At 35.6% G+C, this 15290-nt stretch overlaps 2 protein-coding genes across 3 annotated transcripts; both read right to left on the reverse strand.

Annotated features, from left to right (window-relative positions):
* Nucleotides 1–707: 707 nt before the first annotated feature.
* Nucleotides 708–6689, reverse strand: LOC105558117. Of its 2 annotated transcripts, none has more exons than XM_012005639.1 (3): nt 6512–6689; nt 2718–2800; nt 708–1330 (listed from the first exon to the last, which is right to left on the reverse strand). In XM_012005639.1, exons 2-3 carry the CDS (start codon nt 2775–2777, stop codon nt 1067–1069), a joined length of 324 nt encoding a protein of 107 aa, XP_011861029.1. In that variant the 5' UTR covers nt 2778–2800; nt 6512–6689; the 3' UTR covers nt 708–1066. The 2 variants fall into 2 exon arrangements, with proteins under 2 accessions (XP_011861029.1, XP_011861030.1); XM_012005640.1 differs by lacking the exon at nt 6512–6689 and adding an exon at nt 4947–5169.
* Nucleotides 6690–11325: 4636 nt separating this feature from the next.
* LOC105558118 (palmitoyltransferase ZDHHC3) lies at nt 11326–15215 on the reverse strand. The gene is made up of 7 exons (XM_012005641.1): nt 14747–15215; nt 14301–14480; nt 12895–13080; nt 12648–12784; nt 12486–12570; nt 12142–12354; nt 11326–12057 (listed from the first exon to the last, which is right to left on the reverse strand). The coding sequence occupies exons 2-7, from the start codon at nt 14379–14381 to the stop codon at nt 11896–11898; spliced, it is 864 nt and encodes a 287-aa protein (XP_011861031.1). The 5' UTR covers nt 14382–14480; nt 14747–15215; the 3' UTR covers nt 11326–11895.
* Between the last annotated feature and the right edge of the window lie 75 nt (nt 15216–15290).

Genomic DNA, 15290 nt, shown 5'->3' on the forward strand with positions numbered 1-15290 from the left:
TTATTGCAACTTTCCAATGTTTAATATCTTCTTTAGGACTTTGAAAGCTTTGAATTTTAAACTCTGCTTAACGTTAAATGACAAACATAGAGGAAAGTCTTCCATTATGAGATATGCTCCTAATATGAGATAGCGGCATTTAGCATACGGTGCTTCCACCATGAATTTATTGCCATTGGAGTGAAATCTGATTAGTGGGGGGAAAAAATGCATTACTAGCTCGCGCGTCGAGCTCTGTCGAGATCTGTGAAGAACTCTTTATTTTTTAATTACCGATTACACGAACGTTATTACTCTCTTGTGCAATATTGGAAGGAATAAGAGATAAATCATTTTAATAGCCAAAACATTAGATAACCAATTACGTATTATCGAGTTTTGAATATGTGTGTTAAATTATTTGAATATTCTTTTACCTAGAATCGATTTAGAATTGAGCAAATTCTAGCTTGTAATTGTTATCTGATCTAAAATGATTTATGATGGCGTCAGACATAGCTTCATTAATTCTCGACATTCACTATCTTTGCCAACATGAAATATACCGTGTAAATTAATTGAGCGAATGCGTCGTCCATTAATCATCATATCAACACGACTGACAAATTGATCCGAACGTAGTTTGTCAGTTCATCGCGGTTTACATTCGATTTTTTAGCAAGATTAATAAAGGATGTCGAGTCTAATTTAAAAAAAAGGACACAGATGATGCAAAACGTATATTTTATTTCTCTACAAATCAAGGAATTCGCTTGAAACCGCAGCAACTATATAAATAATTGTTGTTAAATTATTAAAATGGTTATTGTCATGCCACATTCACGATTTTTATCCGGAGGAAAAGATACGAGTGAAATTTTCTTATGCATAAACACTTTCAATTTATACGCTTGACTAAACAAAACGATGCAAATCGCTCTAACCGCTAACTGCCAGGCATCTACGTATTCCCGATCTTCACATTTCAATGATAACCGCAATTCCTGATGAAAGTGTCAGTCATGTTTCTGTCAGCATTAGGTGTTCTTTTGTTGTATTTTCTTTTTTCTGAATCATTCGCGTTAATTCAACTGAAGTTGAAGCGGCGTTTCCCGTCGAAACGAAATCCGTATGCCGCGCTGTTGGGCGCGTCAACCAGTGCTGGATTTCGGTATTGATGAAAGGACCCGTGAAGATGGGGCGGTCTCACGGCGTTTTGCTCCTCTTCTTGCGTACCTTTCAGGTAAAACGCCTCAAACTGACCTTCCGGTAAGAGGATATCCTTCAAGGACTCATCGTCCGGATCGTATGCCGACGTGAGTATAACGAACGTGAGGAAAAAGCAAAAGACCTGCAACAATGCTGTCTTATCAATTGCTATAACAAGCAGCAGCGTGAAAACGATAGACAGTCGCTTTGTAAAAATTAATTGGGAAAAACATTAAGAGAGACGCGGTCTACAAAATTATGAATGCCGAAACTTCGAGATTAAAATCTGATTGATAGATGAAGGATTTAACGTCGCGAAATAAAGCAAGGGCTCATGTTATGAGATAAAAAATAATTGTAAAGAGAATCGCACTCTCTCGTAATAATTAGCCAAGTCGATAAATATCTGTCCATTAAAAATGGGCTAACCTGTTGTCAGCGATAATTAGATTGAACATTGAACAAAAATATTTTGAAATTATTTAGACACTAACATCCTGTCTTGGCTCTTACTCCTTTCTTACTTCGTATTTGTGTTTTTACATTAGAGCCTTATGAATTTTATTCATTGTTTGAAAATATTTTACTTGCAGCAACAATTAATTAGGACAACTCTGAATTTTTTAAAATAGGGCTGGTTGTTCCAATCGCTTGGTGAGTTAACTAATAGTTAAATCATATACAGGGTGGCTCATTTTAATCAATCCACTCGAGTATCTCAAAACGTACAAGTTCCAGAAGAAAACTTTTTAGACAAAAGTTGTAGGGTTCCAAGTAACGCATTATACAGCGATATCGGTATGACCTTGAATAGCGTTGTCAAGATCACGTGGAGGTCATCTTAAATTTTTTAAATGGAACCCCCTATTGTTTATTATACTATCTTATTCTACTAATTAATATGAACGACTTTTATCTGAAACATTTTTTTATTTGCCTAATACTTTTTGGGATATTCGAGATATCATAAGCTAAATATTGAAAAAAAGTTATCAATTTTCTCTCGAATATCCCAAAACGTATTAGGCAAATCAAAACATGTTTCAGATAAAAGACGTTCATATTAATTAGTAAAATAAGATAGTACAATAAACAATAGGGAGTTCCGTTAAAAAAATTTAAGATGACCTCCACGCGACCTTGACAATGCTATTCAAGGTCATAGTGATATTGCCATGTAATGCGCTACCTAAAACCCTACAACTTTTGTCTGAAAAGTTTTCTTCTGGAACTTGTACGTTTTGAGATATTTGAGTGGATTGATTAAAATGAGCCACACTGTATAGGTTCTTGTTTTTCCTTCGAATTAGGCGGACGTATAATTTAACTATTAGTTATCTTACCAAGAGGTCGGAAAAACCACAGCCCGCAGTGACGTAGCTCTGACAGCATAATTAATAATGTAACGATTTGCAAACTTTTTACGATAATTTAATGGCTCGCGCGCAAATGAATCTTTTTACGATCGTTGCGACGAACGTAACCGTCAGGTAATAATTTTCAGCTAATAGTAAACAATTATTACGTACCAATGAAGTGTTCCGATCCTTCCATGTCATTAGCATTTTCTGTTCCATTTTCCTGATCATCTCCCCCTCGCGCGATCAAGATACTAAAATGACAAATAGTGTTTAAGTAACGATGAGCCGGTCGGTGTAACTCTCTCGACTGTTCAATGAAACAGGGAAAGCGATAAGTATGGTCTCTCACCGGATTAATTACACGCCATGCACGTGGCCAACGCGCCTATAATTATTATTTTTAAAAATCATGTTTATATGCCCGTACATGCACTCGCGTTTGGTGTTAATGACCACGGCTGCGCGGAATGATATAATTTAATGCGCGCGGAACGTGAGCATTACCTCGATTCGCATGAGATAAATCTAGACTAAAATGCATCCTGGTGTGTAATATAGCAATAATATATCCTGTACAATAAAAGTAAGCATGTATAATAACAACAGGTCTTGCGAAACCCGAACAAACCAGTTGAGATAATATTTCAATAATGAATCGTTAATGGAACGCAAGCAAAAGATAGGAAGATTTATTTACAAAAGAGTTCGACCCGTTCAGTTTTCGCAATTTATTTACGGAGGCATAGAAATAAAATGTATTTGCATAATGTAACTGTACGAATATTCCAAAACCACCGATTATCTTTTTCAGAACCCATTCTGTAGCTACTCTTCGAGTCGATTAGTTTTCTACAATTTGATTGAGAAGGGACGCGAACTAAACTTTGCGAAACCAAACAGCAACGCTGTATATTCTTCCCAAATAAAATTGTCTTTGAACTTTAATTTAAAAATTGTCTACAAAAACGTGTGACCGTGAAAGATTAGGATTCAACGATGATCTTCCTTCGACGTTCTTGCTGAGAAAAGACGGGCTCCAAGTTGATCAGGGGAATTCTCTATCGAGAAGAACGTGAAAAACTCTCCTCATTGGTCCTGTTACATACTTTTAATGGGAAGAAAATTGTTTAAAAAAATTTCCGGTATGTTTGGAACGCCGTGTACTAACGAAATGGCGATGCGCATCATTTTGAACGCGGATCTCCACAGTACGCCCGCTCTAAAATCACATTTTTACGGTCGCTCTCCATTCTCTGTTACGTATGTGCACGTACCTTGACCGTTCACCTATTGCGAAACAGGCCGTTAACGAAATGCCTTTCGTTGTGCGGCCAACTGCTTGTTGTTCCAGGTAATCGTTCGAAACACGCGAAAGCAATACAAAAATGTGAAAAAAAACAAGTCTAAGAAACATCCGTGAAAACATCAACGTGTCTCGCTTAGACTTACTGTTAAGGAGGACGGTTGCTGAAATGAAGATGACAAAAATAAATTCAAATTTATAGAAAATATTCGTCTCTCTCTCTCTATGGGAATCTGTCCGCCATGCAAAAGTTTAAGACGATTGTCTGCATGGTTGTCGAATAATTAATTATTAAAGTTATACTATTGCACGTGGCCAACATAGCAAAGTATTACGATATCTGTAATTCAATTCTCGAAAGCGTGTTAAAAATGATAAGAATTTTATAAAAATAAGTGCAAATAATTCTATACATATTTACGAAAAATTTTGATAATGTATATACAATATATTTACATATATGTTCTTCATAACTACGTAGACAAGTCATTTCAGTATTCGTCAAAATTCTTCGTAAATATGTATAGTATTATTTGCACTTATTTTTATAAAATTCTTATCATTTTTTACATATATATATTTTTTAAATATATATATTTTTTCTATAAATTTGAATTTATTTTTATTTGAGCAACCAACCTCCTTAAACTCTCTTTACGGCGAGTCGCGTCCGAGTTAGCTGTAAAAGCAATTACAATCAACCAACACGTGCTTTTCGATCGAAATAAAAAGTGATACGTGAAATCCGTATTTTAATTTGCACGAACTTTTAATTGTTTATTTAATTTACTATTAGTATCTTAATTGTACGTCTAATTAAATATTTTAATTGTGCATTAACAAAAAAATTTCAATTTGCACGAACTTTTAATTGTTTATTTAATTTACTATTAGTATCTTAATCGTGCGTCTAATTAAATATTTTAATTGTGCATCAACGATACTAAAACACGAGGCGGATTACGAGGGAGAAAAATCGTGTTTCTCGTCGCTTTCCTTCGGACACGAGATGAAAAGTTGTTATTCCGCGAAGAGAGCCGCCAAATATATCTCGAACGTACTCGCGCTGGGCAGAATTTAATATTTATACATACCGCAAGATCCTCGCCTCGGAGAGATAAGGCATCGGTAAGTAAATAGCCGTAAAACGGCGATTACACAGTGTCCAATTAGGAATCACGCGGATTAGGATCACGAGATGATCCGCGGAGCGCGAAAGCGAAAGTGTTTAAGCAAGGCGTAACGAGACGAAGCGCACGGCTCGTCGAACCACGATGCGAATTAAACGTCTCGGAGGCGGTGCACGTGGGTCAATTGCTCTTTGTCAGAGATATCAAACGATCCTTTTATTTCCTCGACTCTAAAAAAACAATCTTCGTTTAAGATCGGAGCCGCATACTGCTTCAATAAATAAGAAAAGACTGTGCCTTTCGCAAAGCTCAGTTGCAAGGACCAGTTTTGCCGGGTGATTTCGGATGGCTCTCTATTCTCTTTGGTTAAATCTCGATGTTTAATGATAAAAAGTTTTTTAATAAAAATACAAATGTCGTCAGGCTTATTGTTGGAATTATTGTTAGCTCCATTCGGGTATTAAGTATGTGCCTAAAATTTACTCTGAACGATCTATAGTTCACGATAAAATTCTATCTATAAACTCTAAACAATGTGCGAAAATATTTGAAAATTCTTAAATATATATCGATCCAACTCTCCAATTAACGTAATCGCTAATCCAATTAACTTGTCAAATAATATTTGTACTCTTTGATTAATATGAAATTAATAATTTTATTCAAAAAGATTTTATTCGAAGACGATGATATTAGAGTAATCGCTCGCGTGCGTTTGTGTGAGCTAAACTTTGCTATTTAAAAAAAATTATTAAACTACTTAATTATAGGAATATAATTATTAATTTTTTAATAATTTTTTTTAAATAGCAAAGTTTAACGCACACAAACACACGTGAGCGATTACTCCAATATCATCGTTTCCGAATAAAAATGTTTATATAATTTATAAAATCGTGAAATTTTTGCAAAAATGTATAAAAAAGATAAGCACAAGCTGAGGTAAATATTACTCAAGATTAAAGTGGTATTGAAATTAAAATGTATTGAAACGTGATTCACTACCTACGGTTTTGGACTAAACAATTTCTTGGACGGAAAGTCGGATTTATGTCTGAAGTAGCTACGTTTCGAAATGAAAATGATACTGTCATTACTCGCATCATATGCTGAAAATTCAGTGGAAAGCGTGAAGAAAAGCTTGGCTAGACGAAAAGTAACAATATGGACTAGGCACACACATACATACACACATACACATACACACACGAATACGCGCACACATTTATTTGTATCTTTCTTTTGTAATCTTTTATATGACTACCTAGAATATATCATTTTGATAACGTTAAAAAAATAGTTAAAAAGGCAGTGTATGTTCGGGTATCAAACGTCATTATAAAAGTACATTATGTACATCGTATATCTACATATATACATTATATCTATATACATCTACATCAAAGTGCACTGTGCGCACGTGAAATCTACAAACTTAGGATTCCGTCCCAGGTCCCGAAACCGCGGGTCGTGGACGCAAACGAATTCCTATGGGAAATCGCACGCGCGAAGAGCTTCGAGAGACTCACCGTGGTATAGGCCCGGAAAAGTGAAAGCCAGCGAACGACAGCGAGCGCGATGACGGTGGCAGTGGCGCTCGTGACAGAAGCGGGGTTTCGATCGACGATCCGCCTCGCTCGCGGCCTTGTCGGTGTCCCGCGCTCCGTCGAGATGGAAACCACCGCGCCGTAATCCCCCGTCCGCAAAAACGGAAGTCGATGAAAGTGGAAAACGCCCGGCCGACGCCGCGCGCATTCGTTTTTTGCCGCGCTATCGGCGACTGGCCAATCGGAGAGCGGCGCGCGCTTCGAACTCGTGATGGACGCGCGTATCTCGACCGTGCGAGATAAATCTCCTGTTTTTCCCCCCCGTGCGATATATCGCGCTTTTTACGCACACTTTACTTCTACGGCACCTCTTTGCCGCCGGCTCGTCTTACGGCGGCACGCAGAGAATTGAATGTATATGACTTTAACACACCGTCGCCGCCACTGAACGACGTCCAGTTTTTGTTTGGAAACAAAAAGAGATTGTCAGGGGAAAGAAAGTTCCGTTTGATCGCTTTTGATTGGAATATAATGATATAATAAGAGACGAAAAGGATCACAAGATCAATATAGATACCGGTCTGGTTAAGAGGATACGATACAGCTTTCTGGTACGAAGTTACCGGATGTAGCGCCAAGTTTAAAGAACATCACCTCAACAATAGTAACGGACAGAGACAAAAACGATTTTAACATTGGAAACGAAGAAACACGGATACAATACCTAATGATTAGTTCGATTGAACAAATACGATAAGAATAAGGGCTTGAGTGAGTACTACACTAGTTGTTCGTGTATTAAAGTATCATGATAATTTTGACTCATTATCTATACAGTTAACACACACGCGCATTACAAATAGTTGAACGTTTAACAATTCGAGCCATATTCAGCGCTGAATGAATCGCGCCAAGTACTTGCAACTTAACGATGTAACGATAATAATAATTATTATTATTACACATTTTTTGAAAAATCAGTATTAATAAATTAAAATAACATTACAATAAAATACATTTTAATCTTGAATATATAAACTTTTTAAATATCTTTTAATAGTTAATATATTCATATTTTTATATATTGAAGAAGATATTATAATATCAGTGATAGTAACAGATAAAAATAAAAATAAACATTCCCGATAAAACATGCTTCATACACAAGCATGTATAAATATAGAATTATTATATATAAAGTTATATATCAAATATGTCCATACATGTTTTTGGTGCATTTCTATACAAGTCTTTATCATTCTATGTAATTCTACAAATTTGTATGAAAAAATTGCTAATCTATAATTATATAAAATTATATATAACTATATACTACATATTAATACATATTTATGCATAAAAAAAATTTTCTCGGGTTCAATCGAGAGTATTGTGACATTGGATCGTAATCAAAGGACCGAAGATATTGTAACGAGTCGTCGTTATTAATGCAAACTTTTACTTTTACAAAAGTAAAGTCGTGCAGACAGATAAATTTATGGAGCTGCAACTCTAGGCGCGCGCTTCGTGCGTTTCGTATCGCATTACGCGCGGTTGTTGTCAGACCGGGAGATTTAATTTCTTACATTTGTGATATAAAATATATTTACCCAGACCTTTCGTGTGGAGAGCGAGGATAGAAAGCGATATGGAGAAATCACTGCTACAAATTAAAATGCTAATCATCGACGATCCTTTTCCTAATGGCGGTCAGTAGTATCGCCGCGCGACTGATCGCTCGTTTCCAAGTCAAGCAGGGAAATCTTGTTTGCGAGCGCACGACTAACAAGGGAACATCGCCGGAGCTCTCGTGAGTTCAAATGAAACCGTGTAGTTGTTAGGAGCGAAGTGCGTGAATTAATTATGGAAAGACTAGAATTTTAAAAAGATGAAATTCACGCTTTAATCCGCGATACATGCCTAGGCAAATTCCTCTTGTATCTCGCGTTCAACAGCGAATGTCACGTTGCGGGAGCATAAAGCGAGGAAAATTAATGGTTTTTTATTTTCTTCATATTTTATTCATATATTATTTTTCTTAAATGTTAAACTTGAGTAGATACTGGTAAAAGATATAATCACCCTCTTCTTAATTCATCCCTGAAGATCAATCTTTATTGTTTCTTACGAATACGTCATAATTCGATGTAATTGGAGAACAAGACTTTGCGACATAAAATGCTAGTTTTTTTTACAATTACAAAATATGCAAATGAAACGAAAACATTGCAACGTTGTTTCTTTTATCAACTTCGTCTCAAGAATCTGCTTCTACAATACAAAGTCTCATTTTAATTTGATTATCTTAACATTTTTTTGAAGTTTTCATATATAACGTGGCTAATAGAGCGTTACGAATTTTTATCTTGAAAAGTTTCGTTTTTAGAGCAAAACGTTTCGAACACAAGCTGTAGTACTTCAAGGGAGATATAAAAGGGTGGCAATGATTTGACCTTGGACAGTTGTTTGAAGGTTAAGTGAAAGCTACCTCCGATTTCTTAAATAGAACCCCCTAGTTTTCTTTGCATATTTTTGTAGATTACCTCGAGATTACAAGAATATACAATGAAATGTAGGGGGGCTCTAAAAAATGAAGGTGGCTTTTACGTGACCTTCAAACGACTATGCATGGTCAAATCATTTCCGCTATCTTATGTCCTCCTTGAAATGCTACAACTTTTGTTTAAGGATGTATTACGTATACCTTCCCAGCAAAAAATACAGTAATCTTAAAAATTCAATATATATATCGGTTGTATGCATACTTTAACGGCTGGCTATTATTAAATATTATAACAAAGATGTTAATTTTACTGATTTAAATAACTTCCTCTTTTTATAATTATTGACAGTATTTATAAATATTCTTAATAGCGGTTAAAAACTTTGGCTGGGAATTTGCCATGAGAGAATCCAACTGCTAAAAACAAAAATCTGACATGTATAATCTGCATATAGACAGAAAAATGTTTCATAACCTGTCAATCCCCAAACAATATGTTGTTTAAAATCGGAATATAAGACATTTTACAGATATCATTAAGACATCTTGTACACGTAACATCATAATTAAGACGTCTTATAAAAGGTATATTTCCATTTTGGACAGCGTGTTTTCTGGAACGCACATAAAATTTTAAAAAATTAATAACTTGAAAACGAATCAGTCAATTGATCCAAAATTTATCACAGTTTTCATGGTATATGAATGCACAACTTCTGTAAAAATTTCAGCTTTTTCCCTCTATTTTAACTTAAGTAACATACATCCTTAAACATTTGTCTCTAAAAACAATATGCTTTTCAAAAAAAAAATTCATAACGTTTTATTGTAGCCACCGTGTACACATAAATGTTCACAAAAATTGTGGTATTCCCAGTGAGAAATGATTCGTCGATCGACGTCGAAACGACGTCGAATCGACATCGACACTGTCGAATTGACGTCGATTCGACATCATTTCGACGTCGATCGACGAATCATTTCTCATTGGGTTGTAACAACACATTCTTGAGATGAAGTCAAGTCAAAAAGTCTGAGATCACTGACTCAATATCTCTGAGATCACTGACCGTTCTAGAACTTTGCATTGCATATGTGTGTATGTGTGTGGCAGACCAAATATGTTTGTATTTATATAAATATAAAATATAATCCAATTTCAGAATAGACAATAAAAATATCAAAGAACTATTTCTATTCATCATTAAAATGTACAATCGTCATGATATTTGTGTGAATTACATTTGCCTCCGTCAGAACTGTCTTTTCGTCTGCGATTTGTCTTTAAAGAGATGTTACATTTTTTTGAAAAAATAAATATCAAGATAGTTACCAGAGCCGAGTTTACCTACACTATTATCTATCGATTCAAATTCAGTGTCTTTCATTGGGAAAAACTCGCTTGTACTGACAAGTACTGAGTGCGCTCGAAACATATTTTATTGGTAGCATTAGTCGTTATTAATATTTGTTGTTAGCTAAAATTAAACAAGATTGAACCGATTCACCGTGTCAACTGTATCTTTTACTGGAAAACGCTAAAATACTACGAATAAAATATGCTTCAAACACTCAATGCTGCCAGTACAAGCAAATTTTTCGCACTGGATGATGCTATTAAAATTCAATGTATTTAAAAAAAATAGTATATTTTGCAATCTTATCACTTTAAATAAAATTAACTTTATCATATGAAGACACATCACTTTAAAGCCAAATTTTGCAACGTATTAAAATACGCTTATTTTTTGTTTACGAAATATAAAGCATTTGTATAAACATAAAAAATTTTTTCTCCCAAATACAGTGGTCTTATTATAGGTCTAAAATTCAACTTTATGCAACGTATCCCAGATAGCGCAAAGGTGAACGTAAGTTAATTTTAAAGGAATTCATTTTAAAGAATACCTGCAGATATTGAAATATTAATATCGGAAAAATTCATGAAGAATTAGCCACAATCAGTTCGTCTTGAAGTATTCCTCAGAAATTTATTTTGATGCGTGTAACTTCCCCAATCATTTTTACCGCATTCTTCTATGAATTCTTAAAGAATTATAAGGAGATAAATATAAAGAATACTTTGCGAATTCACCGTGCTTTCGGGAACTCCAATACACATCTAAAGATACAGAAAAAGTAAGTTCGGTCCTGACACTGTCACTTCTTAAGTACTTTCCTAATTTAACACTGTCTTAGCAAAAAATTCGTACATTTGGATAACAGTATAAAATTACAAATATTCCACAAAAAAAGATGTAAATATACATTCACGTACATATACATATATAAATGTATTACATAATATTATAGTATATAAATAATATATTTGTATTATATATATATTTATATATTCTATATTCGTTCTCACTTATCATTATCATCTTATCTCTTACAATTGCAAGAATTTAGCTATACACACTATATATATGAAAACTCTCTGATATATGTATTGGAAAATTGATATTATAATAATAATAAATAAAGTCTTTACAAAAGTATGAATAATTATAATAATTATCTTAAATATTGCAAACCATTAACCTTCAATACTTTCATTATCACAAAATATATTTTTTTCATAAACAAAAATTTGAAAACCGATGTATAAAATTTGATTACGCAAGATTGTACAAGATTCTGAATATAAATTAAATTGTCCTATATCCATACGTTATAGGACAATCTTAGAAATTCTCTTGTATCATTTCTCTTCGCTCAAAAGAAGAGTTTTAAAATGTCTCAACTTTGAGAGCAAGCCTATGTATACTAATCGAACATCGGTCGTATCTATATAACTTAATATTCCTCTATATGTATATGTATATAATGTAAGTCATGGTTATACGTATCAAAATATAATTCAAACGGAATACAGATAAGAATCTAATTTCGTCTTTGCGTTAGGAGGTGAGGTAAAGGGGGAAAACCAAGCTATTGAAAATCTACCAAAGACCGCTTGAATCGATTTCCATCTGCTATTACGTACCCATCTGGCCTCCTCCTTTTTAAGTTGTTCTATACCCTGTAATACATGTCTCAATAAATACAAGCTGTAATTTTTTTATATGCGCACGAGAAATAACCATTCTCTCGCGCCGATACGTACAGTTTCGTCATTCCAAATAGCTTGCAATTGCGTGCCTAACATCACAGCAGTAAAAATGGCAAATAAGAGTGCCTCGAACGCTAGAAATAACAGTAGCACCACTGTCGCCGGTGGGTTGAACGTGGAGCATTCCCTCCATTCTTGCCTGACACACGTGGTAAATTGTTGTATACATAGAAACAGGGATTGCAGTGATATGCCCGCTATATAAAACTAAAAGAATAGCACAAGCGTTATTGCGCAAAGTATTTCGATGTATTTCAGGAACGCATCATCAATTTCATCATTTTTCGTACAGGTCCGATTGTAATACGTGCACATACAATATTTTGCAAAATACTCACAGTAAAAAGTACAAAGTATTTTTGATTATTTTCCCCCACGCAATTGTTGACCCACGGACAATGGTGATCCATTTTCCTGATACATCTGCAATTGCAGCACAGTGTAATTTCAGTGTGTCACTCTGCTACGTTACAAATACAAGCTTGATACTGTTCAATCACCTTTGGCAAACCGAGCAATGATGAGCTCTGTCAGGCTTAATAGAACAACATTTTGGACACTTAAAAATAACCTGTCCATCTCTAAATCCCATTTGTTGTATCATCTCCTTCGTTGCATTCCCTTTCGGTACTGCGCCCTATGTAAAAACAAAATATCAATTTAACAAGAAATGTTTAACCCACCTCTCGCATAATACGTGTCACATCTGTAGCAGTAAATGAGATCTTAGCGTTATCTCAGTTTTACCGGATCTGTAAACATGGTTCTCAGATGCGACGCAAAGGCCAGGAATGCTAGAGATTGGAAAATGGCCATGTTTAAGCTGGAATATAACGTATTTATCGTAGGAATAAGAATCACCGCCATCACTACGAACTCTGCGTAGATTATTAGTAACCATGTTAATACTGCGCATATGATGCCACATATATCCTACAAATAAAAGAAAGTTACGTTAGGTTGTACATTAAAATGACGATGTAACTTTCAGAACGACCTTGCCAGACGCCGATTGATTTCAATGGCGATTGGAATAATCGGAATCACCTAAAGCAAGATTTTACGCTGCATAATTCATCGTTTATCATTTAACCCTTAAACTACACCCGGGGTCCAGGAGACCCCAACAAAAATTTGCGTTTAAAATATAAAATGTGAAGTTGGGACTTATGGCGCCATTTGTTGTTAGTTGAAGTCTTCCTTTTTAAGACTACACATTAGTTGTGGGTCCCAAGGTGCTAGTTGACTGGTGACAGCCGTTCAAAGTAGACGCTTCAAAACGCTGGGGTCAATCTGACCCCATGTGTAGTGTACGAATATTGGGAGGAATTTTTTTTCATAATTATTTTTTGTTCAATTTTACTGCATTTCAACTAGAAAAGTGTAAGTATTAATTTAAATACCGTGTGATTTTTTAAAATTAGTTATAACATAAATTACAATACTTTAGATGGCGTATAATTTGAGAACTCGGAGCATACGCCAGATGCTGTATTGAAATAATGTATTCAACCTTTATCATATATTTTGCAAAAAAAAGACATTTTACACGCAAAAGACGAATAATATAATTAATTTTTATTGCAATGACCAGTAAAAATGTGCCTTCAATTTTTCCGAAATATCACATCTTTGGTTGTCAAAGTAAATACCTTTTTTGGAATGTGCACCATTGCAATTATTTTTATCTTAAAGAACATTGTTTCAAGAGTATCCAGTTAAATTTTTAGGTTAAAATATTAAAAAATGAAAAAGTTATTGAATTTTAAGTAAAAAAACGGCATTTTCTGAGCTTCTTTCTACATTTTAATCTTTTTAAATTATTGCAATCATTATTTATGGCTCGAACCGAGCTTATCCTACTTGTTAATGTTAATATAACATGTCTAATTTTTTACATCAAAAAATGAATAGTATCATTGCAGTTGTTTAAACTAGCGGGGGTCATATTGACCCCATGTGTAGCGTATGTCTCAAATATATAGTGTGTGGTTTAAGGGTTAATCTTCCTTTTTCCAAGTATTAAAAAAAATGAAAGATCGAACTGTTCCATGTTAACAAAACAGCATTGCCTGACGAGTTAATTGTTGATCAAGTTGATCAAGGTCATCCATAGAGAAGCAGAAAAAAATCAAGTGTTTGTAAGACTTTGCCTTGATACACCAGAGCTTCCCACCGCAACATCTATTATGAAAGTCTTTCTCCCTGTGAAAGGGCATGTACTCATAATCCATCGTTGAAACTGTTGTTCACTAAACTGCCGTAGTCCTCACAAGGCATAAGGATCACCATTGACACCTCCTCGGTACACGCAAAAATCCGCAATTACGCACCTGAAAAAATATGTTGATGTAACGATGCCAACCAGGCACTTGAGGTGATATTCTTGACGGCTAAATGGAGCTTTGTTTGTCCGATATGAGGCTCTCAGTTTAATGCCAAGATAAACGTCTGCAATCTCATTTATCAATGATAACATCTGAGCAAAATGCAGACCTGGCAAAGATGAGAACGCGGAACGCCGGAGATGACAAACGTGTCACAAGTCTCGGCGGACCCTTCGTCCTCTTCTCCTCGGCGGGCTAAATCGAGTACTTACATGTCACGGCGTGGTGACACGCGTCCGTGGAAAACGACAACGCGCGGTGCCCCGTCGTCACAATGTTTTGCATCGCAGCGTCGCGAAACGCGTGCACAGCGAGCGCCCGCGGCGCTCCGGCGCGGTGGATGTCGATCTCTCGCGAGACGTCGCGTGATCGAGCGACGAGGTGCGCGCAGCTCGAGATGCGTGCAGGTACAATGCCGTAGCATGCAGTCATAAATACGTGAATATTCGTTTGAGAATCGCGAATACGAATGTCAGACCGCGTAGAATCGAGTCAACTTGCATTATCGACGAGACGAGCTCGCCTCTGTTTCTCTTCCCTTCCCCGCCTGACAGCCCAGTCAGCCCCATCAGACCACACGTTATCGTGGCTCAGAGCCATGTGCGCAATCTGCCGCGGGATGAAGCGCTATCTGCCGGTATTGAGCACAATCGATAAGAGCGAAGGTTGACTTTGTCCACATATGTATGTGTGCTGCTCAGAACCCTCATGCAGGGGTACCACAGTATAAGTTAGTATAACCAGTATGGGCACTCA

The sequence above is a fragment of the Vollenhovia emeryi genome, unplaced genomic scaffold (genome assembly GCF_000949405.1).
Source record: "Vollenhovia emeryi isolate VEMERY1.0 unplaced genomic scaffold, V.emery_V1.0 DF939379.1, whole genome shotgun sequence".
Classification (NCBI taxonomy): domain Eukaryota; kingdom Metazoa; phylum Arthropoda; class Insecta; order Hymenoptera; family Formicidae; genus Vollenhovia; species Vollenhovia emeryi.